The sequence below is a fragment of the Chrysemys picta genome, chromosome 17 (assembly GCF_011386835.1).
Source record: "Chrysemys picta bellii isolate R12L10 chromosome 17, ASM1138683v2, whole genome shotgun sequence".
Taxonomy (NCBI): domain Eukaryota; kingdom Metazoa; phylum Chordata; order Testudines; family Emydidae; genus Chrysemys; species Chrysemys picta.
In genome coordinates this window covers 6,986,456-7,010,033 of record NC_088807.1, presented here as the reverse complement: position 1 = coordinate 7,010,033, position 23,578 = coordinate 6,986,456, and the positions used below count along the sequence as shown (strand labels likewise).

The following is a 23,578-nucleotide window of genomic DNA, read 5'->3' as shown; positions in this document are numbered from 1 at the left end:
GTCGGATTCTTCCCACCTGGACGGACCTCCAACCAGTAGGCGGAGAGGGCGGGCGTGTCGGACCGAGGTGGGAACCGGCAGGGGGCGGGGCAGGGCCGGGATGAGGCGTGTGCGGGGCTGCGAAGAGGGAAGGGGCCGGGCTCGGAGCCATGAAGTGAGTGAGGGGCGTTGCGGGGGAGGGGAGCTGTGGGGGGTGGAGGGGGAAGGGGCGCTGGGGGGCGTTGCGGGGGAGGGAGGAGGTGGGACGGCAGGGAGGGGAGCTGTGGGGGGATGGAGGAGGCGGGGAGGGGAGCTGTGGGGGATGGAGGGGGAAGGGGCGCTGGGGGGCGTTGCGGGGGAGGGAGGAGGAGGGGACGGCGGGGAGGGGAGCTGTGGGGGGTGGAGGGGGAAGGGGCGCTGGGGGGCGTTGCGGGGGAGGGAGGAGGAGGGGACGGCGGGGAGGGGAGCTGTGGGGGGATGGAGGGGGAAGGGGCGCTGGGGGGCGTTGCGGAGGAGGGAGGAGGCGGGGACGGCAGGGAGGGGAGCTGTGGGGGATGGAGGGGGAAGGGTAGCTGGGGGGCGTTGCGGGGGAGGGAGGAGGCGGGGACGGCGGGGAGGGGAGCTGTGGGGGATGGAGGGGGAAGGGGAGCTGGGGGGTGTTGCGGGGGAGGGAGGAGGAGGGGACGGCGGGGAGGGGAGCTGTGGGGGATGGAGGGGGAAGGGTAGCTGGGGGGCGTTGCGGGGGAGGGAGGAGGCGGGGACGGCGGGGAGGGGAGCTGTGGGGGATGGAGGGGGAAGGGGAGCTGGGGGGCGTTGTGGGGGATGGAGGAGGAGGGGACGGCGGGGAGGGGAGCTGTGGGGGATGGAGGGGGAAGGGGCGCTGGGGGGTGTTGCGGGGGAGGGAGGAGGAGGGGACGGCAGGGAGGGGAGCTGTGGGGGATGGAGGGGGAAGGGGCGCTGGGGGGTGTTGCGGGGGAGGAGGAGGAGGGGACGGCAGGGAGGGGAGCTGTGGGGGGATGGAGGGGGAAGGGGCGCTGGGGGGTGTTGCGGGGGAGGGAGGAGGCGGGGAGGGGAGCTGTGGGGGATGGAGGGGGAAGGGGCGCTGGGGGGCGTTGTGGGGGATGGAGGAGGAGGGGACGGCGGGGAGGGGAGCTGTGGGGGGATGGAGGGGGAAGGGGCGCTGGGGGGCGTTGCGGGGGAGGGAGGAGGCGGGGACGGCGGGGAGGGGAGCTGTGGGGGGATGGAGGGGGAAGGGGCGCTGGGGGGCGTTGCGGGGGAGGGAGGAGGCGGGGACGGCGGGGAGGGGAGCTGTGGGGGGATGGAGGGGGAAGGGGCGCTGGGGGGCGTTGCGGGGGAGGGAGGAGGCGGGGACGGCGGGGAGGGGAACTGTGGGGGATGGAGGGGGAAGGGGTGCTGGGGGTGTTGCGGGGGAGGGAGGAGGTGGGACGGCAGGGAGGGGAGCTGTGGGGGGATGGAGGAGGCGGGGAGGGGAGCTGTGGGGGATGGAGGGGGAAGGGGCGCTGGGGGTGTTGCGGGGGAGGGAGGAGGAGGGGATGGCAGGGAGGGGAGCTGTGGGGAGGGAGGGGGAAGGGGAGCTGGGGGGTGTTGCGGGGGAGGAGGAGGCGGGGACGGCGGAGAGGGGAGCTGTGGGGGATGGAGGGGGAAGGGGAGCTGGGGGGTGTTGCGGGGGAGGGAGGAGGCGGGGATGGAGGGGGAAGGGGCGCTGGGGGGTGTTGCGGGGGATGGAGGGGGCGAGGACGGCGGGGAGGGGAGCTGTGGGGGATGAAGGGGGAAGAGGCGCTGGGGGGCTTTGCGGGGGAGGGAGGAGGCGGGGACGGCGGGGTGGGGAGCTGGACAGAGAAAGGAGGCTTAAAGAAGACATTGTGTGGGGAAACCCGGACGTACTGTACAGTGTCTTCGCTTGCCCATTGCTGGGGCAGCCTCCTCTGCCCCGCTGTGTCAGGGTGCCCCTCATAGCAACGGCTCTCTGACCCCATGACTTGATCTCATTGTCAGGCTGAACATCGATGGGCTGCTGGTGTATTTCCCCTATGACTACATTTACCCAGAGCAGTACTCATATATGCTGGAGCTCAAGAGGACGCTGGATGCCAAGGTCCCTCCCGGGGATGGGGGTCTGCGTGGTGGTGTGGAGCACCGGGGAGGGTGGTGTATGGCTAAATACCAGTGCTTGTATTCACCCACGTACCCTTCGGAGCCCCTGAGCCCTGCTCAAGGGGGGCTCAGGGCCGGCTCCAGGCACCAGCCCTCCAAGCATGTGCTTGGGGTCGCACCTGGAGGGGGGCGGCACTCACCCGGGGAGAGCGGGGACACGGCTGGGCTCTCCGCCCTTCTCCCAGTGCTCCGGCCGGTCGGGGAGAGCGGGGCCGCGGCCGGGCTCTCCACCCTTCTCCCGGTGCTCCGGCCGTCCGGGAAGAGCGACGCCGCCCTCCCCTGGTGCTCCGGCCGGTCTGGGAGAGCGGGGCTGTGACAATGCGGTTCTGGCGGAACCCAACTGAGAGTGCCAACTCAGGACAAATTGCTCAAACAGGGCAGTTACAGCCCAAGGCTGGGGTTTTTCCACCTCTAAGGCAAACCAAACCAGCCAGACTAAGACTTCGGTCTCACCCCACTGGCTAACTGCAAGTCTCACAAGCAATCTCCTTAGACACTCCAGTTTCCCAGTATCACCACCAGTGCCACTCGTTATGGGGACAAATGGTTATGAAAACCAAGACCCCAGTAAAAGAAAAAGGTTCTCCTGATCCCAAAGGACCAAGCCCCAGACCCAAGTCAATATACAAATCAGATCTTACCCACAAATCATGCTGTTGCCAATCCTTTAGAATCTAAAATCTAAAGGTTTATTCATAAAAGGAAAAAGATAGAGATGAGAGTTAGAATTGGTTAAATGGAATCAATTACATACAGTAATGGCAAAGTTCTTGGTTCAGGCTTGTAGCAGTGATAGAATAAACTGCAGGTTCAAATCAAGTCTCTGGAACATCCCCCGCTGGGATGGGTCCTCAGTCCTTTGTTCAAAGCTTCAGCTTGTAGCAAAGTCCCTCCAGAGGTAAGAAGCAGGACTGAAGACAAGATGGAGATGAGGCATCAGCCTTATCATAGATTATAGATTATAGGACTGGAAGGGACCTCGAGAGGTCATCGAGTCCAGTCCCCTGCCCGCATGGCAGGACCAAATACTGTCTAGACCATCCCTGATAGACATTTATCTAACCTACTCTTAAATATCTCCAGAGACGGAGATTCCACAACCTCCCTAGGCAATTTGTTCCAGTGTTTAACCACCCTGACAGTTAGGAACTTTTTCCTAATGTCCAACCTAGACCTCCCTTGCTGCAGTTTAAACCCATTGTTTCTGGTTCTATCCTTAGAGGCTAAGGTGAACAAGTTCTCTCCCTCCTCCTCATGACACCCTTTTAGATACCTGAAAACTGCTATCATGTCCCCTCTCAGTCTTCTCTTCTCCAAACTAAACAAACCCAGTTCTTTCAGCCTTCCTTCATAGGTCATGTTCTCAAGACCTTTAATCATTCTTGTTGCTCTTTTTTGGACCCTTTCCAATTTCTCCACATCTTTTTTAAAATGCGGCGCCCAGAACTGGACACAATACTCCAGCTGAGGCCTAACCAGAGCAGAGTAGAGCGGAAGAATGACTTCTCGTGTCTTGCTCACAACACACCTGTTAATGCATCCCAGAATCATGTTTGCTTTTTTTGCAACAGCATCACACTGTTGACTCATATTTAGCTTGTGGTCCACTATAACCCCTAGATCCCTTTCTGCCGTACTCCTTCCTAGACAGTCTTTTCCCATTCTGTATGTGTGAAATTGATTTTTCCTTCCTAAGTGGAGCACTTTGCATTTGTCTTTGTTAAACTTCATCCTGTTTAACTCAGACCATTTCTCCAATTTGTCCAGATCTTTTTGAATTATGACCCTGTCCTCCAAAGTAGTTGCAATCCCTCCCAGTTTGGTATCATCCGCAAACTTTATAAGCGTACTTTCTATGCCAATATCTAAGTCGTTGATGAAGATATTGAACAGAGCCAGTCCCAAAACAGACCCCTGCGGAACCCCACTCGTTACGCCTTTCCAGCAGGATTGGGAACCATTAATAACAACTCTCTGAGTACGGTTATCCAGCCAGTTATGCACCCACCTTATAGTAGCCCCATCTAATTTGTATTTGCCTAGTTTATCGATAAGAATATCATGCGAGACCGTATCAAATGCCTTACTAAAGTCTAGGTATACCACATCCACCGCTTCACCCTTATCCACAAGGCTCGTTATTCTATCAAAGAAAGCTATCAGATTGGTTTGACATGATTTGTTCTTCACAAATCCATGCTGGCTGTTCCCTATCACCTTACCACCTTCCAAGTGTTTGCAGATGATTTCCTTAATTACTTGCTCCATTATCTTCCCTGGCACAGAAGTTAAACTAACTGGTCTGTAGTTACCTGGGTTGTTTTTATTTCCCTTTTTATAGATGGGCACTATATTTGCCCTTTTCCAGTCTTCTGGAATCTCTCCTGTCTCCCATGACTTTCCAAAGATAATAGCTAGAGGCTCAGATACCTCCTCTATTAGCTCCTCTATTATATAGTCTTTTCCAGGTGTACGAACACCTCTTTGTTCTTACTGTGAAAAATTACAGCAAAATAGAGTCTGGAGTCACATGGGCAAGTTCCCGCATACTTTGCTGAGTCTGAAGGCATATTTGCCTTCTCTCAATGGGTCCATTGTATAGCTGATGGTCCTTAATGGGCCATCAAGCAGGCTAGGCAGAGCTAACACCAGTTTGTCTGGGATGTCACCCAGCAGCATAGCATAAGTTTGCCATACAGACAGTATAGAGCCAATATTCATAACTTTAACTACAAAATTGATACACACATATAGACAGCATAATCATAACCAGTAAACCATAACCTTGTCTTAGACACCGCATTTGACCCCCTTTATACAAGATTTGCCTGCCACTACAGGACCTTGGTTGCAACAATGATCTATATGGTCCCAGATTATATCAATAACGTCACAGGGGCCGCGGCCGGGCTCTCCGCCCTCCTCCCGGCGCTAGGGGCCCCTGCTGCGCTCCCTGCCGGGACGCTTTTTTGCCTGGGGCGGCAAAAAAGCCAGAGCCGGCCCTGGTGGGGCTCCTGGCATGCAGCCCATCACCCGGCTTGGGCACCCTGGGCTGGACGGCACACAGGGTGCCCACTCAGAAATTAGCATGGTGAAGCTGTGGGGGCTGCATGCCACCAGGCCAGATTGCCAGGCTGACACAGCCTCCCCCCCCACCCCCGAGGTCAGCACACTGCTCCAGAAGAGGGAGAAGTGCCCCAGAGGTCCCCTGGCTGGACAGCCTTAGGGGTGGAATGGGTGGTGGTTGCTGCCCCTAGAGCCTGAGATCTGGTTGTGGGTGCAAGGATCATTGGCCGTGACATGTCCTATCCCTGTCTCCCCCTGCCCCCCCACCCCCAGTGTGACACTGCCCCTGCACTGCCCAGGCCACTCTGCAGGGAGGGACCAGTGTGGCCTGGCCCAGCCAGTGGGGTTCTTCTGCAGCCTCCGCTCCTCCCAGGCCTGCCTCTGTCCCAGGCTTGGTGATTCCAGCTCCCAGGGTCTTTCCTCGCAGGACTCTTGCTGTCTCCCCTCTCTTCTCTGGCCCTTCTGGGTCCCTGCCGAGGCAGGGATCGGGGCTCCGTAGGCCCTGGCTCAGCCTTCCCTGCTAGTCCCCTGCCCACCCCCTCGGGGCTCCCTGTGTGACAGCTGTTCCTCTCTCCCAGGGCCATGGCGTGCTGGAAATGCCCTCAGGGACTGGGAAGACCATTTCCCTCCTGTCACTCATTGTGGCCTACCAGCGGGTGAGTGCCAGGCGAGAGCTGGGGGCGGGGGCTGCCAGGTGTGTGTCTAGGGGTCCACTGGGAGAGTCACTTTCCCCCGAGACCAGAGTGGCTGGGCGGCAGGTGCTGGCCGAGCACTGGCGCTATCCCGCAGACCTCGTGGGTGGGTCTGGGCAGGGGCTGGAGCTGCCTCTGCTTGCTCCACTGGCAGAGCCCTGAGCTGGGGACTCTTGGGGTGGGGGTCAGGGCCCTTTCTGGGCAGGCTACGCCCCTCAGCTCCCATAGCCAGGTGGGAGTGCTCACACCATCCCCCATCCCTAGGGCTGTAGCTGTGACGGTGGTGGGGAGGGGAAAGCAGCCTGGGGAGTTTGGTGCCCTGGCTGCTCTAGGCTCAGCATTGGTGGCCTCTGGGGTTAGCGAAGCCCCATGCCATCCAGTAATGCAGGTGCCTGGCGTTTCTCCCCAGGCCCATCCGCTGGAGGTGACCAAGCTGATCTACTGCTCCAGAACCGTGCCTGAGATTGAGAAGGTGACCAGTGTGTGGGGGGGATGGACCTGTATGCGGTGGGGCCCCTTGTGGCCCCGTGTTGGGGAATCATGGGGGGGCCCCTTGCTGCCCTGTGGTGGGGAGATCGTGGGGGAGCCCCTCACTACCCTTGTGGGGGGAGGGAGAGTGTGGGGGGGATGGTGACGGGATCCTTGCTGCCCCAGGGGAGAGATGTGGGGGATGGTGACAGGGCCCCTCACCGCCCTGGGAGGAGGAGGTGGGGGGATCGCAGCGGGGCCCCTCGCTGCCCTGTGGGGAGATGGGTGTGTTTGGGAGGATGTGGGGGATCATGGTGGGCTCCTCACCACCCCTGCTCCGGCAGGTCATTGAGGAACTACGGAAGCTCCTGGATTTCTATGAGAAGCGGACGGGGGAGAAGCTCCCCTTCCTCGGCCTGGCTCTGAGCTCCAGGAAGAACCTCTGCATCCACCCCGAGGTGAGTCGGTTCTGGGCTCCCCACCCTTGGGTCCCTGGTTCTGGGGCACAGCCAGGAGTCAGCTGCCCGGCAGGCTGGGGGAGGACCCCAGGGCTGCTCTGCCCTCTGTGCCTGCCGCCCCATGGCCAGGCTCTCTGGTCAGGGGCCTGCCCTGGGCAGGGGCTGAGGCTGCTCCATGGAGTGACTGTGGAACTGCTGCCCCCTGCCCTCCCCTCCTCCAGAGCCAGATCCCCCTGCCCTGCCCCTTCCTGTGCATGTCCTGGCCCGAGAGAGTGACAGGTGACTCCACTGCCCTGTGTGCCCCAGCAGCTGCCCCTTTATATGAGCATGTGTGGTTGAGTCTCAGACATGTGCCAGTGATCACCGCACTGACTGGATAGCGGGGCAGCGGCTCAGGAGTGAGGGACACCAGCAGAGCTGCGGGGAGCCCAGGGCTGGGCTAGCAGGGGGGCTGCAGGTCGGGAGTGAGGGGCACAGACAACCGTGGGGGTGGAGCCCAGGGCTGGGCTGGCAGGGGGGCTGTGGGTCGAGATTGAGGGCCAGTGGCAGAGCTGGGGGGAGCCCAGGGCTGGGCTAACGGGGCTGCGAGTCAGGATTGAGGGGCCCAGACAGAGCCGTGGGGGTGGAGCCCAGGGCTGGGCTAGCCGGGGGGCTGCAGGTCGGGAGTGAGGGGCACAGACAGAGCCGTGGGGGGGAGCCCAGGGCTGGGCTAGCCGGGGGGCTGCGGGTCGGGAGTGAGGGGCACAGACAGAGCCGTGGGGGTGGAGCCCAGGGCTGGGCTAGCCGGGGGGCTGCAGGTCGGGAGTGAGGGGCACAGACAGAGCCGTGGGGGGGAGCCCAGGGCTGGGCTAGCTGGGGGGCTGCGGGTCGGGAGTGAGGGGCACAGACAGAGCCGTGGGGGTGGAGCCCAGGGCTGGGCTAGCCGGGGGGCTGCGGGTCGGGAGTGAGGGGCATTGGCAGATGAGGCAGGGAAGGGGAGACAGCCCCCCCGTGCGTTACACATGGTGCTCTCCAGAACTGAGGGCTCCGTGGCCAGGCGTCCTTGGCTCTTTGCCTGGCCTGACAGCTGCTCGTTGTAGGTGAGCTCACTGCGGTTCGGGAAGGAGGTGGACAGCAAGTGTCTGAGCCTGACGGCGTCGTACGTGCGGGCGCAGCAGCAGTGGGACAGCGCCATCCCCTCGTGCCGCTTCTTCGAGGTAGCAGGGTTCCTGGGCAAGGGTCAGCTCTTCCCGGCCCATGGGGCCAGCCTTCCCCTCCCGGTCCCAGCCCAACTCGCAGCCCCTCCTGGCCCATGGGGCCAGCCTTCCCCTCCCGGTCCCAGCCCAGCTCGCAGCCCCTCCCGGCCCATGGGGCCAGCCTTCCCCTCCCGGTCCCAGCCCAGCTAGCAGCCCCTCCCAGCCCATGGGGCCAGCCTCCCCTCCCGGTCCCAGCCCAACTCGCAGCCCCTCCCGGCCCATGGGGCCAGCCTTCCCCTCCCGGTCCCAGCCCAACTCGCAGCCCTTCCCGGCCCATGGGGCCAGCCTTCCCCTCCCGGTCCCAGCCCAGCTCTCAGCCCCTCCCAGCCCATGGGGCCAGCCTTCCCCTCCCGGTCCCAGCCCAGCTCTCAGCCCCTCCCAGCCCATGGGGCCAGCCTTCCCCTCCCAGTCCCAGCCCAGCTCTCAGCCCCTCCCAGCCCATGGGGCCAGCCTTCCCCTCCCGGTCCCAGCCCAGCTCTCAGCCCCTCCCAGCCCATGGGGCCAGCCTTCCCCTCCCAGTCCCAGCCCAACTCGCGGCCCCTCCCAGCCCATGGGGCCAGCCTTCCCCTCCCGGTCCCAGCCCAGCTAGCAGCCCCTCCCAGCCCATGGGGCCAGCCTTCCCCTCCCGGGAGGTGGCAGGGCAGGGATTTGACACGCCAGCTGAGCACTGTCACTAGAACCGAAGGGCTACTGGGATGCTTCCCAGGGGTACCCCAGGCTGTGAGGCACCTCGCTGCCATCTGCCGGCGCACGCAGGAGCCTTGTCTGTGCCAGCCGGGCTCAGCTCCACTGTCCCTCTGCGGGTTAGCAATAGGCACACGCCAGCGCCCGCATGCAGCATTCACAGATCCGCTGGCCCAAAGCGCCCAGCCCGGCTCCCCAGTCCCAGCCCAGCTCGCAGCCCTTCTGTTCGTTTGTACCGAGAACCAAGCGAAGCTCATGGGACAAAGAGCAAAGGTTCGAGGGAGAAGTAAAATCCTAACCTGCCATCCAGATCCCAGACGTAACTCACCAGCCGCTCGCCTGTCTGAGGGGGTGTGGCGCGCGGGTTTTCTCCCAGCGTTTCCCAGCCAGGCCGGCCATGACCCTGCGTTCATAAGACAAACCTGCATGGGCCCGGGTGGGGATGATCTGTGTTCCCCAGGCACACCGGCCTTGGTCTTTGATCTTAGGCGTAAGCAGGGCGCCGCCTGCTGCGTTCCAGAGCTCGTGTGGTGTGGTGGCAACTTTGCAGTCTTGGTTAGCTGGTGGCTTCCTATGCCAGTGGACTCTCACTGTAAGACACACGATACCCAGGAGAGACACGGCCAGTATCCCCTGCCCGAGCTGAACCAGTGCATCGCCTCCTGGTCGTAACTCACAGGCCTTAGGACGACACTGATAGCCACCACCTCAGACGCTGTCCTGTGACCAGCCGGCTAGGGGCTCTCACTAGAGACCGCACATGCCACCCGTTGGTGCAGAATGATGTAGACATCATACCCAGGGGATCCCCGTAAACCCGTCTGCACCCCGAATGCCCTCTGCCTGGTGGCACAAAGAGGTCTGCCCTCCCCGGGGGAAGCTCCCGGCCCCATCGGCCAGTCCAGGACACCGGCGAAGAGGAGACCTGGTCTGCTGCCCCGGCTGCCGGCACTTGCCATTCACGCTGCTGGGAGGCGTCCCCGTGGCCCGCTCGGAAGGGTTAATGGGCAGGGAGCTGGGCAGCGGGGACGGTAGTGTGAAGGGGCTGAGGAGTTGAGCTGGAGCAGGTGGGGATGGGCTGGCCCAAGGCCCGGAGCAGCAGAGGGAGGGACATGAGCCTGGGTGGCGCTAGGCCCTGATGTGCAGTGTGCTGTCTCCTCCCCCCCCCCCCCCCCAGGAGTTCGATGCCCATGGGCGGCAGGTGCCCATCCCCTTTGGCGTCTACAACCTGGATGACCTCAAAGGGTACTGTCGACAGAAGGGCTGGTGCCCCTACTTCCTCGCCCGCTACTCGGTATGTGACAGGCCATCGTGCCCTGCTGGGCCCAACGCTGGGGGGGCTCACTGAACCCGGAGAGCAAACCCCCCCTCCCCGGGCGGGCAGCAGGGCGCGGGGTGGCCCAGCTGGGAGCCCAGTCCAGCAGCGCCTGTCCCGGGGAAGGAGCTGTGATGCTGGGTGCGGTTGTGCTCCTGGGGTGGGTGACTCCCCCCTGCTGAGCACAATGCCGGCCTGTCCTCCAGCCCCGGTGGCTCTGGCCTCCTCTGCCCCACTGGCTGAGACCCAGGCTGGATACTCCCGCGCTGGGCCCAGTTCTGCTCCAACGCTGGCACTGACCCATGGACTGGAGCGGGTCTGGCCCAGGGCGAGTGAGATCCACTTCAGGCCCATGGCAGACTTCGGGGGCTTGGCCCAGGCACGCTGCCCGTGGGCACTTGGGTTGGGCAGAGGCTGAAGCTGAGGCAGGCGCTGGTCCCCCAGGGCCATGTGTTCCTGAGGAGTCTGAGCAGGGCCAGGCCTGGGCTGGGCGAGCCCCCAGGGCAAAGCAGGTGGCGACAGCCTCCTCCCTGAGCTTCCCCCCAGGGGGCTCCGGGCGTTCCCTTCGCTCAGTGGCCTAGGCACCCAGAGCTGCCTGTCTTGGCCACAGGGCTGTCCAGTGCCTTGCGGCTGCCCGCTGTGCCAAGGCCAGCCCGTCCCCACTGCTGCTGTGCACAGCCCTGCTGCCGGGCACGGAGCCTCCCTCTCGCCCGGGGGCTGCTGGCCTGTGGCCCTCCAGGGCTCGCCAGGGAGGTGGTATGCCAGCCCGGGGCTGCCTGTCTCTGGGCCCCCGGCGGGATGTGTGTGTTCTGGGCATTAACCATTTCCTTCCTTTGGTCAGATCCTCCACGCCAACATTGTCGTGTACAGTTACCACTACCTACTGGACCCCAAGATCGCAGACCTGGTGTCCAAGGAGCTGGCCAAGAAATCTGTTGTCGTATTTGACGAAGCTCATAACATTGGTAATGGGGGATGGATGGCTGAGCCTTCGCAGGGGGCAGACAGGTGCCCTGCGGGGGGGGGGGAGGGGGCTGCCTGCCATGTGTGCCAGGTCCCTGCCTGCCATTCAGTACTAAGGGCCCCTGGTGGGGGCGGCTGAGACCCTTTCGCTGGCGCTGTGGGGCTGCCCCATGCCCGGCTGGCTGGCACCCTGTCCTGACTGGTTATGAATGTGCTGGGTGGCCGATCCCTGCACCAGCCCCCTGGGGAACGACTCCCTGCCTGATCCGGGTACGGATCTCTCTCCAGATGGCTGGGCGTGGTATTGCTCCCATTCCCTGTCACGCCCTTTGGGCTCCCTTCCCATCTACCTCCACTTCGTCAACCCCTCTGTGCTAACGAGGTGCCCAATTGCTTCTGGTGTCTCCCTGCTCGGGGCTGTGCAGCCCGGTGCCTGTGTTGGTCCGGTTGGATCCAGTGCCCCGGTGTCTGCTCTCCGGCGTCGGAACGTTTCCTGGTTCAGGGCATCCCTGCCTCCTCTGCCAAGTCCCTTGTGGCTCTGCTCCCGCCGTGTGGCTGTCACTCGGGCAGGATGCTGCACTTGCCTGAGCCAGTGGGACTGCCCCAAGCCCCATGCCGAGGTGTCCCTGGGCCCCAGCCTGTCATGGCTGCCGTCTCTGGGCCAAGGGGGCCTGTCCCTGCCCCTGCTGGCAGAATTGACCTATCCTTTCACTCTGCCTGTGGGGCGTCTGCCTAGCCTGGTCCCCTGTCAGGGGAGTCATTCTCTGCCCTGCTCCCGCCTGGGGTTTTAGTCCCTCCCCAAGGCCCCCTGCCCACCCGACTGCTGGGTTCCCCTGGAGACCAGGTGCCCTGTTCCTGCAGACAACGTGTGCATTGACTCCATGGGGGTGAACATCACGCGCCGGACGCTGGATCGCTGCCAGGCCAACGTGGCCACGCTCCAGGCCACCATCCAGAAGTGAGTGCCCTCCCTGTGCCCCCTCCCTGCCCTCCCCGTGCCCACCCGGGCTCACGGGCGCTGGTCCCCTTTCAGGATTAAGGAGACGGATGCCCAGAAGCTGAAGGAGGAATACAGGCGGCTGGTAGAGGGGCTGAGAGAGGCCAACGTTGCCCGGGAAACGGACATCTACCTGGCCAATCCGGTGTTGCCCGACGAGATTCTCCAAGGTGGGCCCTGCTAGCTGGTGGCGGGAAGGTGGCATTGCTGGGGACCAGCGCCTCCCAGTGCAGCTAGAACAAACGGAACTGGCTGGCTGGGGTATGGGATACTGGTGTAGCTGGATCCAATCCAGCCCCAGGGCAAGGGACTGTCCGGCACTGGTGGGGGTAGGCAGGGAATGGATGCAGGCCCTTTCCCCTCCAAGGGGTGCAGGCTCCAGTCCAGCCCCAGGGCAGGGGGACTGGCTGTCCTTGAGGGCACTGGGGGCGGGTGGGGAGGGACACAGGGCCTTCCCCCCACGGCATCAGTTCCACCGCAGCCTGGGCTGCTGTTGACTCGGAGATTGTTCTCCTGGGCCCCCTGGTGCTGTACATGAGATGAGCTGGTGTTTCTCAGCCCTCTCCCTGCCCCCACTTCTGATCTCCTTGGAACCATGGAGCCTGAGCCCTGATCGCTGGCCACTGGCGCAGGCCCTGGAGTCGAGAGCACAGTGGGCATCTGTGCCCCCTTGGACAGGGGCCTGGGGAGGGGTGGGCTGCAGCAGTGGCATGCTCACCCTGGTCATGCCCCCTTGTGGGTGGGGCGTGGGCAGGGGCAGGCTGTGACTCAGGGTGAACCTCTACCCCTTGCAGAGGCCGTGCCTGGGAACATCCGGACAGCCGAGCACTTTGTGGGCTTCATGAAGCGCTTCCTGGAGTACCTGAAGTCGCGGCTGCGGGTCCATCACATGGTGCAGGAAAGTCCCCCATCCTTCCTCAAGGACGTCTTTGAGAAGGTGTGCATCGAGCGCAAGCCACTGCGGTAAGCAGCTGGCCTGGGCCCGGCCAACAGAGCCGGCCTGCCCCTCTGCTCTTCCCCCTCCTCGGCCTGGCCTGCCCCTCTGCTCTTCCCCCTCCTCGGCCTGGCCTGCCCCTCTGCTCTTCCCCCTCCTCGCCCCGGCCTGCCCCTCTGCTCTGCGCCCCGGCCTGCCCCTCTGCTCTGCGCCCCGGCCTGGCCTGGCCTGGCCTTCCCTGGCCTGCCCCTCTGCTCTTCCCCCTCCTCGGCCTGGCCTGCCCCTCTGCTCTGCGCCCCTGCCCGGCCTGGCCTGGCCTGTCCCTGGCCTGCCCCTCTGCTCTTCCCCCTCCTCGGCCTGGCCTGGCCTGCCCCTCTGCTCTGCGCCCCTGCCCGGCCTGGCCTGGCCTTTCCTGGCCTGCCCCTCTGCTCTGCGCCCCCTGCCTGGCCTTCCCTGGCCTGCCCCTCTGCTCTGCGCCCCTGCCCGGCCTGGCCTGGCCTTCCCTGGCCTGCCCCTCTGCTCTGCGCCCCCTGCCTGGCCTGGCCTGGCCTGGCCTTCCCTGGCCTGCCCCTCTGCTCTGCGCCCCCTGCCTGGCCTGGCCTGGCCTTCCCTGGCCTGCCCCTCTGCTCTGCGCCCCTGCCCGGCCTGGCCTTCCCTGGCCTGCCCCTCTGCTCTGCGCCCCTGCCCGGCCTGGCCTGGCCTTCCCTGGCCAGCCCCTCTGCTCTGCGCCCCTGCCTGGCCTAGCCTGGCCTGCCCCTCTACTCTGCGCCCCTCCTCGGCCCGGCCTGCTCCTCTCCTCTGCACCCTTGCCCGGCCTCGCTTGTCCCTCCCTGGCCTGCCCCTCTGCTCTGCGTCCCTCCCTGTCCCAGCCTGCCCCTCTGGTCTCAGCACCCCTCCCTCGCCTGGTCCGCCGTCTGCTCTGCGCCCATGCCCTCCCCACTTGGGCGTTGCCCACCCGCCCCTCTGCCATGCCTTCCCCCTGGAGGCACTGGCACTTCTCCGATATGGGCAGACAGGTCTCGCAGCCTCCCTTGCTGTACAGGGTTTGACTTGTTGAATCTCGGCCCCCTCTTGGCTGAGCTGTCTCCGGCCTGCCCATGTGGGGTATCATGGAGATGCCTGTGCTTGGCGCTGCCCAAGGTCACTGGATGTTCTGTGCCCTGCTCAGCCCGGCTGGCTCTGCAGCCACACCAGGCTGGGAGTGGGATCAACAATCCCCCTGCAGCCACAGTGTGTGTGGCTGGAGGGCAGATAAAGGGGCATCTCCTCCCCCGGAGGTAACGTCCGTCTCCCCCCTCCCTCCTCTTCCCCCCCCCCCCCCCCCGCTGCGGTAACCCTCTCGTGCTTGCCATAGGTTCTGTGCCGAGCGGCTGCGCTCCCTGCTCCGCACGCTGGAGATCGTGGACATCGCTGACTTCTCTCCCATCACCCTCATCGCCAACTTCGCCACGCTCGTCAGCACCTACGCCAAGGGTAAGGTGCCCCGCCACCGGGAGCCGCGGCTTCTGGTGTCGCTCATGGTGTGGCCTTGGCCTGGTGGCTCCCCCTTGGTTTCCCGGTCAGTCTGAGGGGCTTGCAGGGAGCTGAGGCTCACAAGCACATCCTGCTCTGGGCGTGAAGCCTTCCGGCTGCTGCTGGAGGGAGAGGGGGGCACTGGCACCAGCCCGGTGCTGCCACTGAGAGCTCTGTTCCTCGGTGTCATGGCTGGGTTTGGGTGATGGCCCTTCACTGAGCTCCTCTTGCAGGGTTGGGGTGGCAGCAGTGGCTGGTGTCTATAGTAGGCAGCAGTGAATCTTCCGAGTCCGGCTGGGTGCCCCACCGGTGTGCCGGAGTCCCTTGGGTGGGTGCTGGGCTGCGTTTGCTGTCAGACTGCCCAGAAATCCCAGATCGGCCGCGGGGCCCTTCTGTGGAAGCACAGCGAGAGAAAGTCTTGGCCTCTTCGGCCCCTGACCAGGCGCCCCTCAGGAGCCAACAGGGGGGCTGTTCGGTGCCAACCCCCAGCGCGTGGCTCCTGGCTTGCACCCCACAACAGCGTGTCCCCCAGCCAAGGAGCCAGGCCCTCTCCCCAGGCTCACCTTGGCCCCTCTTGCCTTGGAGGGAGCAGCTGTGGTTCTCAGGGCCCTCTGGGGAAAAGGGAACACGAGGGGGCTGCAGGTCTGTCTGGGCCAGGGCATGCTGGGGAGGGAAGTGGGGCCAGCCGTGTGTCTGGGCCCATGGCTGGGGGGCTGGCGTGCGCCCTGGCCCGTGGGCGGTGTGCCGGCGGGGGGTGAGGGATCTCTCCAGGCCAGCGTGCTGACGTGGCAGTGGAATATAAATACCACGTACATTTCTTAAGCTTTTAGCCGCGGGGATGCAGCCGTTTCAATCCTCTTAGTGCTAAGCAGCTTGCTCCCCTCCCAGCACGTGGACTGGGGCCTTCCCTTCAGTGTGGCTGCCCTGCGGGCCTGGCTGGCACAGACGCTTGCAGTCTTCCTCCAGCGCTCCTCCCAGAGCAGCACAAAGCAGCCGGGCCTCGCGGGCACCTGCTCCTCTCCTAGTGCTGGCAGTGGGTGTGCAGGGTGGGAGGAGGTGAGCAGGATCTGGGGGGCGGGGTGGGAGGGGGTGAGCAGGTGGCAGGGTAGGAGGGGGCAAGCGGGGCTGGGAGGGGGCAAGCAGGGCCCAGGTGCAGGGGGCAAGTGGAGCTGGGGGTGGGAGGGGGCAAGTGGGGCTGGAGGGGCCCAGGTGCAGGGGACGAGCGGGGACAGATGGGGCCTGGAGGCGGTGAGCGGGGCCTGAGTGCAGGGGACGAGCAGGGCTCGTTTGTATCTTTGCCTGTCACACCAAGAGCTCGCTGGCCGTGTGAGCTCAGCGGGGGGTTGCAGACACCACTGCAAATCTGAGACAGTAGCCGCCTGAACAGATGTCCCGTGGCCTGCCAGCCAAGCGTCACTTGCTCTTCGGTGCTCCGTGGTGCCCCCGGCAGGCAAGCTGGATGAGACTGGATGGCTAACGGGAGAAGCCAAGCAGAGAGGCCCCAGCTCCTGAGTGCAGCACTCACAGGCAGTGCAGGGCTCAAGCCCAAATACTTCTCAGCTGCCCACAAGGAAACGCCTGCCCCGCTGTTTCAGGGAGAGCTGGGGCAGACGGCAGAGCAGCCGAGCTGGGCGCTCCCTGCCCTGAGCTGTCAGAGGGCTAGCCTGCAGCCAGGCTGCCCCCACTGGTCCCTGAGCAGGTCTCCAGCTACACAGGCTAGGGCATTCCTGGGGCAATGCAGACCAGAGAGGGGCTGGATCACCCCTGCCCTGCAAATTCGGTTGCCCCCTGATGCTATGCTGCTGTGGCTTCCGCCTGGGCCGCTCACAGCCAGTCTGCCGGTCGCACCTCAAGTGTCTGTTCCAGCAGCTCTCACCCCAGCAGGCTGTCGGCAAACGCCAGCCACACCGACTTCCACCGGCCTGGGTTACCATTGCAGGGTGACCCTAGCTCACTCCCACACCGACTTCCACTCGCCTGGGTTACCATTGCAGGGTGACCCTAGCTCACTCCCACACCGACTTCCACCGGCCTGGGTTACCATTGCAGGGTGACCCTAGCTCACTCCCACACCGACTTCCACTCGCCTGGGTTACCATTGCAGGGTGACCCTAGCTCACTCCCAGCCCCGGATGTTCCCCCCCAAACGTGTTCGGCACAGTCCAGCCCTCTCCTGGCCAGTTCAGATGTGTTAGGTCTGTTGCCACTCTAAGGCAGGGGTGGGCAAACTATGGCTCACGGGCCATATCTGGCCCACCAGCCGATTTAATCTGGCCCTCGAGCTCCCGCTGGGGAGTGGGATCTGGGGCTTGCCCCAGTCCTGTGCTCCAGCTGGGGAGTGGGGTTGGGGGCCGCTCTGTGCAAGCGTGCCACAGCTCCCGGAAGCAGCGTCATGTCCCCCCTACTGCTCCTACGTGTAGGATCAGTGTGGGGGCTCTGCACGATGTCCCCGCCCCAAGCGCCATCCCCGCAGCTCCCATTGGCCAGGAACTGCAGCCAATGGGAGCTGCATGAGTGGCGCCTGCAGGCAGGGCAGCGCGCAGAGACGCCTGGCCCTGCCTCTGTGTCGTTAGCCAGAGAAGGGACATGCCGCTGCTTCCGGGAGCTGCTTGAACCTGAACCCCTCCTGCGCCCCAATCTCCTGCCCCAGCCTGGAGCCCCCTCCCACACTCCGAACCCCTTGGTTCCAGTCTGGAGCACCCTCTTACACCCAAACCCCTCAGCCCCAGCCAGAGCCCTCACCCCCTCCTGCACCCTAACCCCAGTTTTGTGAGCATTCCTGGCCCGCCATACAATTTCCATACCCAGATGTGGCTCTTGGGCCAAAAAGTTTGCCCACCCCTGCTCTAAGGGGATCATTATACAGCAGTCTGCTGCCTCACATGGTGGTCCCTACCCAGTTCCCAGCCCTGGATTCGTTCTGATCAAAGAGCAAAACACGTTTATTTAGCTACACGGAGGCAGGTTTTAAGGGAGCACACGTCCGGGGCATTGAAGTCAGAAATGGTTATAAGAGAACTACAGATAAACCGCTTTCTAGCACTACAGCGTAACAGCCTAGTCTGGGGTTGAGGTGGGCTCCCTTACCACATGCTCCCAGTGTAACTGCTGGACAAATTCCCAGGCCAGGATCCGCTGCCCAAGTTCAACGGCTCTTCCTTCTGTTGTCTTCGGGGGAAGTGAGAGCGGTGGACGGAGGGTGCTTTTGCCCCTCCCTTTCATAGTTCAGGCCCCTTTTGAAAAGCATTTTCCTGAGGGTTACCCCAGGCAAAGGTCATGCCCAGCGCGATGACGGAGATCAGGAGCATGGTGGTGACAGAGGTTCCTTGCTGCTGTTTGCTAAGATGCAGCTCTGTTTGCTACTGTCCACTGCCTTGCCAAAGATGGCCACTGGGCAGGGGATGACCCATCAACTTGGATGACACCTGGCTACAGGCGTTAGCTTGTCCTTTGTCCTTGAGAAACAGGTTTACCCATTGCCCAGGTGTGTCTGGGAAAGGTTTCGGTCTTGATTTCAGCCTCTGTTCATAGCTTTACACACAAGGTTGCTACACGTTTCCCCGTGTTCGTGACCAGCGAGTTACTAGTTTCCAGATACCTCACAAGGCATGTTTGGTACAAAGCTCCTTACGGTGGGGTGCAGGGAGTGAATACAGGGGTGCATGCAATCACAGGGGTGCAACTGGTCATTGTTTGTGTGGAGACCCCAGCAGAGCAGCAAGGGGCGGGGGATTGACTACGGGGGTGTGCCCCAGCCTGGCACGAGGGGGGGTGAGATGTTGAGCTGTCCAGCTAAAGCCACTGGGATGGTGTGTTAATCAGCAGCTCCCTGCCACCTGGGGGGCGGGGGGAGGGAGCCCTGTGGGATGAGGCACGAAGGGAGATCCCGACGGCTTGCTGACTCGAGCTCTGACTCCTGCAGGCTTCACCATCATCATCGAACCCTTCGACGACAGGACCCCCACCATCGCCAACCCCGTCCTGCATTTCAGGTGAGCAGGCGGGGGAACGGGTGTGGAAAGGCTCTGGTGAGCGAGCGGGGGAACGGGCGTGGAAAGGCCATAGGCTCTGGTGAGCGGCGGGGGGTGGGCAGGCTTGCACGGGGGCTGTTTGCTGCCCACCCCCCAAGACACTCGTCCTGTCCTTCCAGCTGCATGGATGCCTCCATCGCCATCAAGCCAGTCTTTGAGAGGTTCCAGTCGGTCATCATCACCTCAGGGGTAAGTGGCTCCTGGAGCTGGGCCCGGGAAGTCTTGCAGCTGTGGCCGCTGGGGGTGCCGGTGATTAGCCGTTGATCCGCGCGGTGGCTCTGCTAGAAACAGCCCTTCCAGCCCAGCTTCTCCGTCCCCTGCAGAGCCGGCCTGGCCTGGGCATAGGTGGAATTCTGGGGGTGCATGGCTGGAGCCCTCTGCTGCCCTGACTTGCCAAGGGCCCATGGGCTGGGCTGGTGACCCAGTGCTGTGAGTCCAGCTTGGCTCCCATGTGTGTGTGGGGACCCCCCGAACCCTGGCACTGCTTGTAGGTCACCCTGAGAGCAGAGCCCTGCCCTGGCACAGCAGAGACACTCAAGCCGTCTGTAGCTGGCATCTGTGCTCAGCCACCTCCTCATATCCAGGCCTTTGGAGCAAAGATCCCATGGGCTGAGTGGTGAACAGCAGCCCCCCAGCTCATGTTTCACCCCATCTCCCCATGTAGACGCTGTCCCCGCTGGATATATACCCCAAGATCCTGGATTTCCATCCCGTTACCATGGCCACCTTCACCATGACTCTGGCCAGGACCTGTCTCTGCCCCATGGTGAGTGGGTGGCTGGGCTGGATGTGGGGTGGTTAGGGGGGTGGGGGGACCTGCCAAAAGCCCCATACTCCCCCGGTCTGGGCAGTTGCTGGGCACCTCTGAGCCCCTGCTCTCCTGGGGGCAGCTCCTGGGCAGCTGGGCCCCCCTTGGCTCTGGGCCGGGGCCCACTTGCCAGCGTCCTGTTTTCCTTTCAGATTGTGGGGCGAGGAAACGACCAGGTGGCCATTAGCTCCAAGTTCGAGACCCGCGAGGACATTGGTAGGGCTGCTACAGGGTGTTAGCCTGGGGGGAGGATGTGGGCTTCACCCTGGAGTCACCTCTCCTCTTCCCAGCTGTGGTGATAGGCTGCCCTGCCAGGGGCTCGCCCCGGCTCCCCTCTGCCTTGGCCCTGCGGGCAGAGTTGGGGTCCCCCAGTGACCGCTTGGGCTGTGGGGGTTGTTGCAGCAGCCGGCTCCCCTTGTTCTGCCAGGGGTTGCTGTGCCAGAATTGGGGGGGGGACCCTGCTCTACAGGGTGCAGGGGTGAGCTGTGCCATACGCCCCCCCCCCCCATGAGTGAGCAGGGCAGTGGGCACCAATGGACCAACAACCCCCCCCCCCCATATGCTGTGTGGCGTGACTGAGCTGGCGGCCTTCCTGGCCATTTGACTCAATGCAGTTCCAGCTCCGTGGCCCTTCCCCCATCGCCGCCTTCTACCACTGGGGAGTTGAACATGTGTGTGTTCTTCCCCCCTCTCCCTCCCCCCCGGAGCACTGGCTGGGGCTGCCCCTAGCATGGGCCAATGGGGGGCCAGATCTCAGCTTCAGTCCCTGCCCCACCACCGTGTGGGTGTTCACCCCCCACCCCGGCCCACCTGGCTCTGAACCCATGAGACCCTCCCTGCCCGTTCGCAGCTGTGATCCGGAACTACGGCAACCTGCTGCTGGAGATGTCTGCGATCGTGCCCGATGGCATCGTGGCCTTCTTCACCAGCTACCAGTACATGGAAAACATCGTGGCCTCGTGGTACGAGCAGGTGTGTACAGGGGGGCCAGTGGGGGGCTGGCCAGTGCTGCTGGAGTGGCTGGGGGGAAGGGTGGCCTGGGAGGCAGTCGCAAGGGATTCCCCTGCTCCACTTCACTGCCAGAAATCCCAGACTTGTCTGCGGAGAGGGTGCCCTGCTCATGCCCTGCCCGCACAGCTGCTGCCAAAGAAGCCCAGCTGGTGTGGGGACAGCGTGGCAGGGCAGCCAGCGGCACAGAGCCCGCGGGCAGGGTGTGAGCTGTGGGCACGCCGGCTGAGCAAGCACCGCGTTGGGGGATTCCTAGGCTGAGTTCTGTTAACGCCATGAACTCTGGTGCCTAATGGGCACTCGGGCATCTGGGATCCAGACTGGCCCCTTGCCATCCCGGGAGAGGAGAGATCCAGCCTGAGCGGGCGGATGGACGTCACAGCTGGGTGTTGCTCACGGAACGCAGGCAGGAAAAGGCCCTTTCAGGGATCCAGCGGAGTGGCTGGGAAGGGCCCTGGCTGCGTTAGCTGGTTCCTCTCGGCAGTACCCACTGCTGGCGGGGCAGGAGCCGCTGGTTCGTCCTGAGCTCTGGCCCTGTCTGCTCAACAGCCGTAGCTGCCTGGCTGGGCACTGAGCCACGGCGAGTCTCTGGGGAAGCAGTTTCTCTCCTGCCTCATCTCCAGCTGCAGTTCTCCTGGGGCTTCCTGCCTGTCTCCTGGGTGAGGCAGCTCCATGCCACACCCTTCCTGGCATGGTGCGCTGGCATCAGGATGCCCAGCTCCATCCCCCTCCCTCAATCAGGTCCCCCATGGGACTCGACTCCACCCCTCTGAGAGGAAAGGGAAGGGGTGTCCCCTCCTGCTCCCCATTGACCCTTCTGGCAGTGTGGGACCCCGCACTCCTCCCTACCCAGGGGTCCCACAGCCCCACGGCAGCGCCTGCCTTCCAGCTCCTGTCGGGTGTGACACAGCAGAGCTGCCCGTGGCCAGATGCTGCAGCCCCCGCCAGCGACGAAGGGGAATGTGCTGCTCTCCCCCACAAAGCCGGTAGCGGGACTGGAACCTGCACCTGGCCCTGCCCTGGGTCCCAGCTGAGTGTGGGGCTCCCTGGGCAGCTGGCCTGCTGAGTCCCGGTGTCTGACCCAGGCTGCTTTCCCCACAGGGCATCCTGGAGAACATCCAGCGCAACAAGCTCATCTTCATCGAGACGCAGGACGGGGCCGAGACCAGCATGGCGCTGGAAAAGTACCAGGAGGTGGGCACTGTGCCAGCACCCGCCCAGTCCCGGTGCTGGGGAAGGGAGGGGCTGGCCCCTGCAGGCCAGGCGAGGGGCATGAGGCTGCAGGTCGGGATGGAGCGGAGCTGCCTGGCAATAGGGAGCCGACTCCTCGGGCCGGCTGGTTACGGCAGTGCGGCTCTGCTGCAGCACCCGTGCTGGCTGAGCCCTGCCCTGCTGCCTAGGGAGGGCCAGGGTGCTCCCCCGGTGACAGTTCTCCATCATCTCCCGAGCGCCTGAACCCCTCAGGCTCCCGCGGGGCTGGAACGCGGCAGCTGGATTGCGCCGTGTCCCAGCGGGGGCGGCTGGAGACTCCTGGGTTGAAACTGGCCGTTCCCGCTCCTGACTCAGCCCTAGCTCTCCCCAGCGCACACCTAGCGCCGGCCTCTCCTGCGCAGCACTGGCTGGGCCCAGGTGCGGGGCGGGGGGACGGTCCTAGCTTGGCGTGACCCCTCTTTGCACACAGGCCTGCGAGAACGGGCGGGGAGCCATCCTGCTGTCTGTGGCCAGGGGAAAGGTGTCCGAAGGCATCGACTTTGGTGAGTTTGCTTGCTGGGGAGTGCCAGGGAGCTGCTGTTTGGGGGTGCAGGACCGTCTCCGCTCCCTCGACCCGGTGGGGAACGCTGACCTGCTCCCAGCCATGGCCCAGCAGGGTGCCGGGGCAGAGCATGGTGCCCTTGGGCCTGTCCTTTCTCTGGCTGGCAATAGCTTGGGCTCGGTTTGTGGCACCGGCCTGGGGCCCTGCCAGGGGTGGTGTGAGGCAGGGTGGCAGCCTGACCTGTGATCTGCCCCTGCAGTGCACCACTACGGGCGAGCTGTGATCATGTTCGGCGTACCCTATGTCTACACCCAGAGCCGCATCCTCAAGGTGAGCTGGCACACTGTGCCCTGCGGGGCTGGGGCCCAGTGCACTGCGGGGGAGGGGCGCAGTGGGGATCAGCCTAAGGGCCCTGCTGTGGGGGAGAGGGGAGAGTGGGTGCGAACGCAGGCTCGGCCCGGGGGTCCCAGCCCTGCTGCCCCCTGAATTTGAGGTCTATAGCAGGAGACTCGTGTCCCAAGGCTGCATTCCGTCCACGGCAGCTGGTCAGGGCAGGGTGTGTGCTACAACCCCCTTCTTGCCCCCTCAGGCACGGCTGGAGTACCTGCGTGATCAGTTCCACGTTCGGGAGAACGACTTCCTGACGTTCGACGCCATGCGGCACGCGGCGCAGTGCGTGGGCCGGGTCATCCGTGGCAAGACAGACTACGGGCTCATGGTCTTTGCAGACAAGGTGTGTGGGCAGATGGGGCAGGGCAGTGAGCAGGCTTCACACCGGAGATGGCATGAGGGGGAGGTGGCACGCTCTGGTGGGCAGTGGCCCCACAGCTCTGGGTTGTCTGGCCATCTGGGTCTCTTTGGTTGGTAGCGTTTTGCCCGGGCAGACAAGCGGGGGAAGCTGCCACGCTGGATCCAGGAGCACATCACGGACGCCAACCTCAACCTCACGGTGGACGAGGCCGTGCAGGTGGCCAAGTACTTCCTGCGCCAGATGGCCCAGCCCTTCCACAAGGTGAGCGCTGTCCTGCAGCAGGGGGAGGCGGGGATGGTCCCGGCCCTGGAGGGGGGAACTGGCTGTAAGCTCAGCCCGGGGTGCTGGCCTGAGCCCTGCTCTCATGGGCTGTGTGGTTTTGGCAGGAGGACCAGCTGGGCCTGTCCCTGCTCACGCTGGAGCAGCTGCAGTCGGAGGAGATGCTCCGCAAGGTCGAGCAGATCGCGCACCAGGTGTGAGCCGGAGCAGCAGCAGACACACGGGCAAAGGGCTGGAGGCTGGCTCCAGCGGCAGACGGGCTGGCCCTGCCACCAGGGCCTTGTTTGATACTGACTTTTATACTGAAAATGACTGTCTGGGACTCAGCAATAAAGACCAGGACAGAGCCCGTGTGCTGTGTGATCACCCTGCCCCAGCCACGGCGAACCAGGAGACCACTACAGAAGGGTGATGTGCCCCCACTGCATCACTGAGTCTGGGCATCTGCTGCCTGGGGTGGGGGTGGTATT

At 63.9% G+C, this 23,578-nt stretch overlaps 1 protein-coding gene across 1 annotated transcript; it reads left to right on the top strand.

Annotated features, from left to right (window-relative positions):
- ERCC2 (ERCC excision repair 2, TFIIH core complex helicase subunit) lies at window positions 1–23,455 on the top strand. Its single transcript, XM_065570688.1, has 23 exons — window positions 1–154; window positions 1,996–2,095; window positions 5,799–5,876; window positions 6,322–6,384; window positions 6,725–6,838; window positions 7,918–8,034; window positions 9,935–10,051; window positions 10,914–11,037; window positions 11,897–11,993; window positions 12,069–12,202; window positions 12,827–12,995; window positions 14,321–14,439; window positions 18,401–18,470; window positions 18,629–18,698; window positions 19,174–19,275; window positions 19,470–19,533; window positions 20,168–20,289; window positions 21,427–21,519; window positions 22,007–22,079; window positions 22,338–22,408; window positions 22,668–22,811; window positions 22,947–23,090; window positions 23,216–23,455. The coding sequence occupies exons 1-23, from the start codon at window positions 150–152 to the stop codon at window positions 23,306–23,308; spliced, it is 2,283 nt and encodes a 760-aa protein (XP_065426760.1). The 5' UTR covers window positions 1–149; the 3' UTR covers window positions 23,309–23,455.
- The last annotated feature ends 123 nt before the right edge of the window (window positions 23,456–23,578 follow it).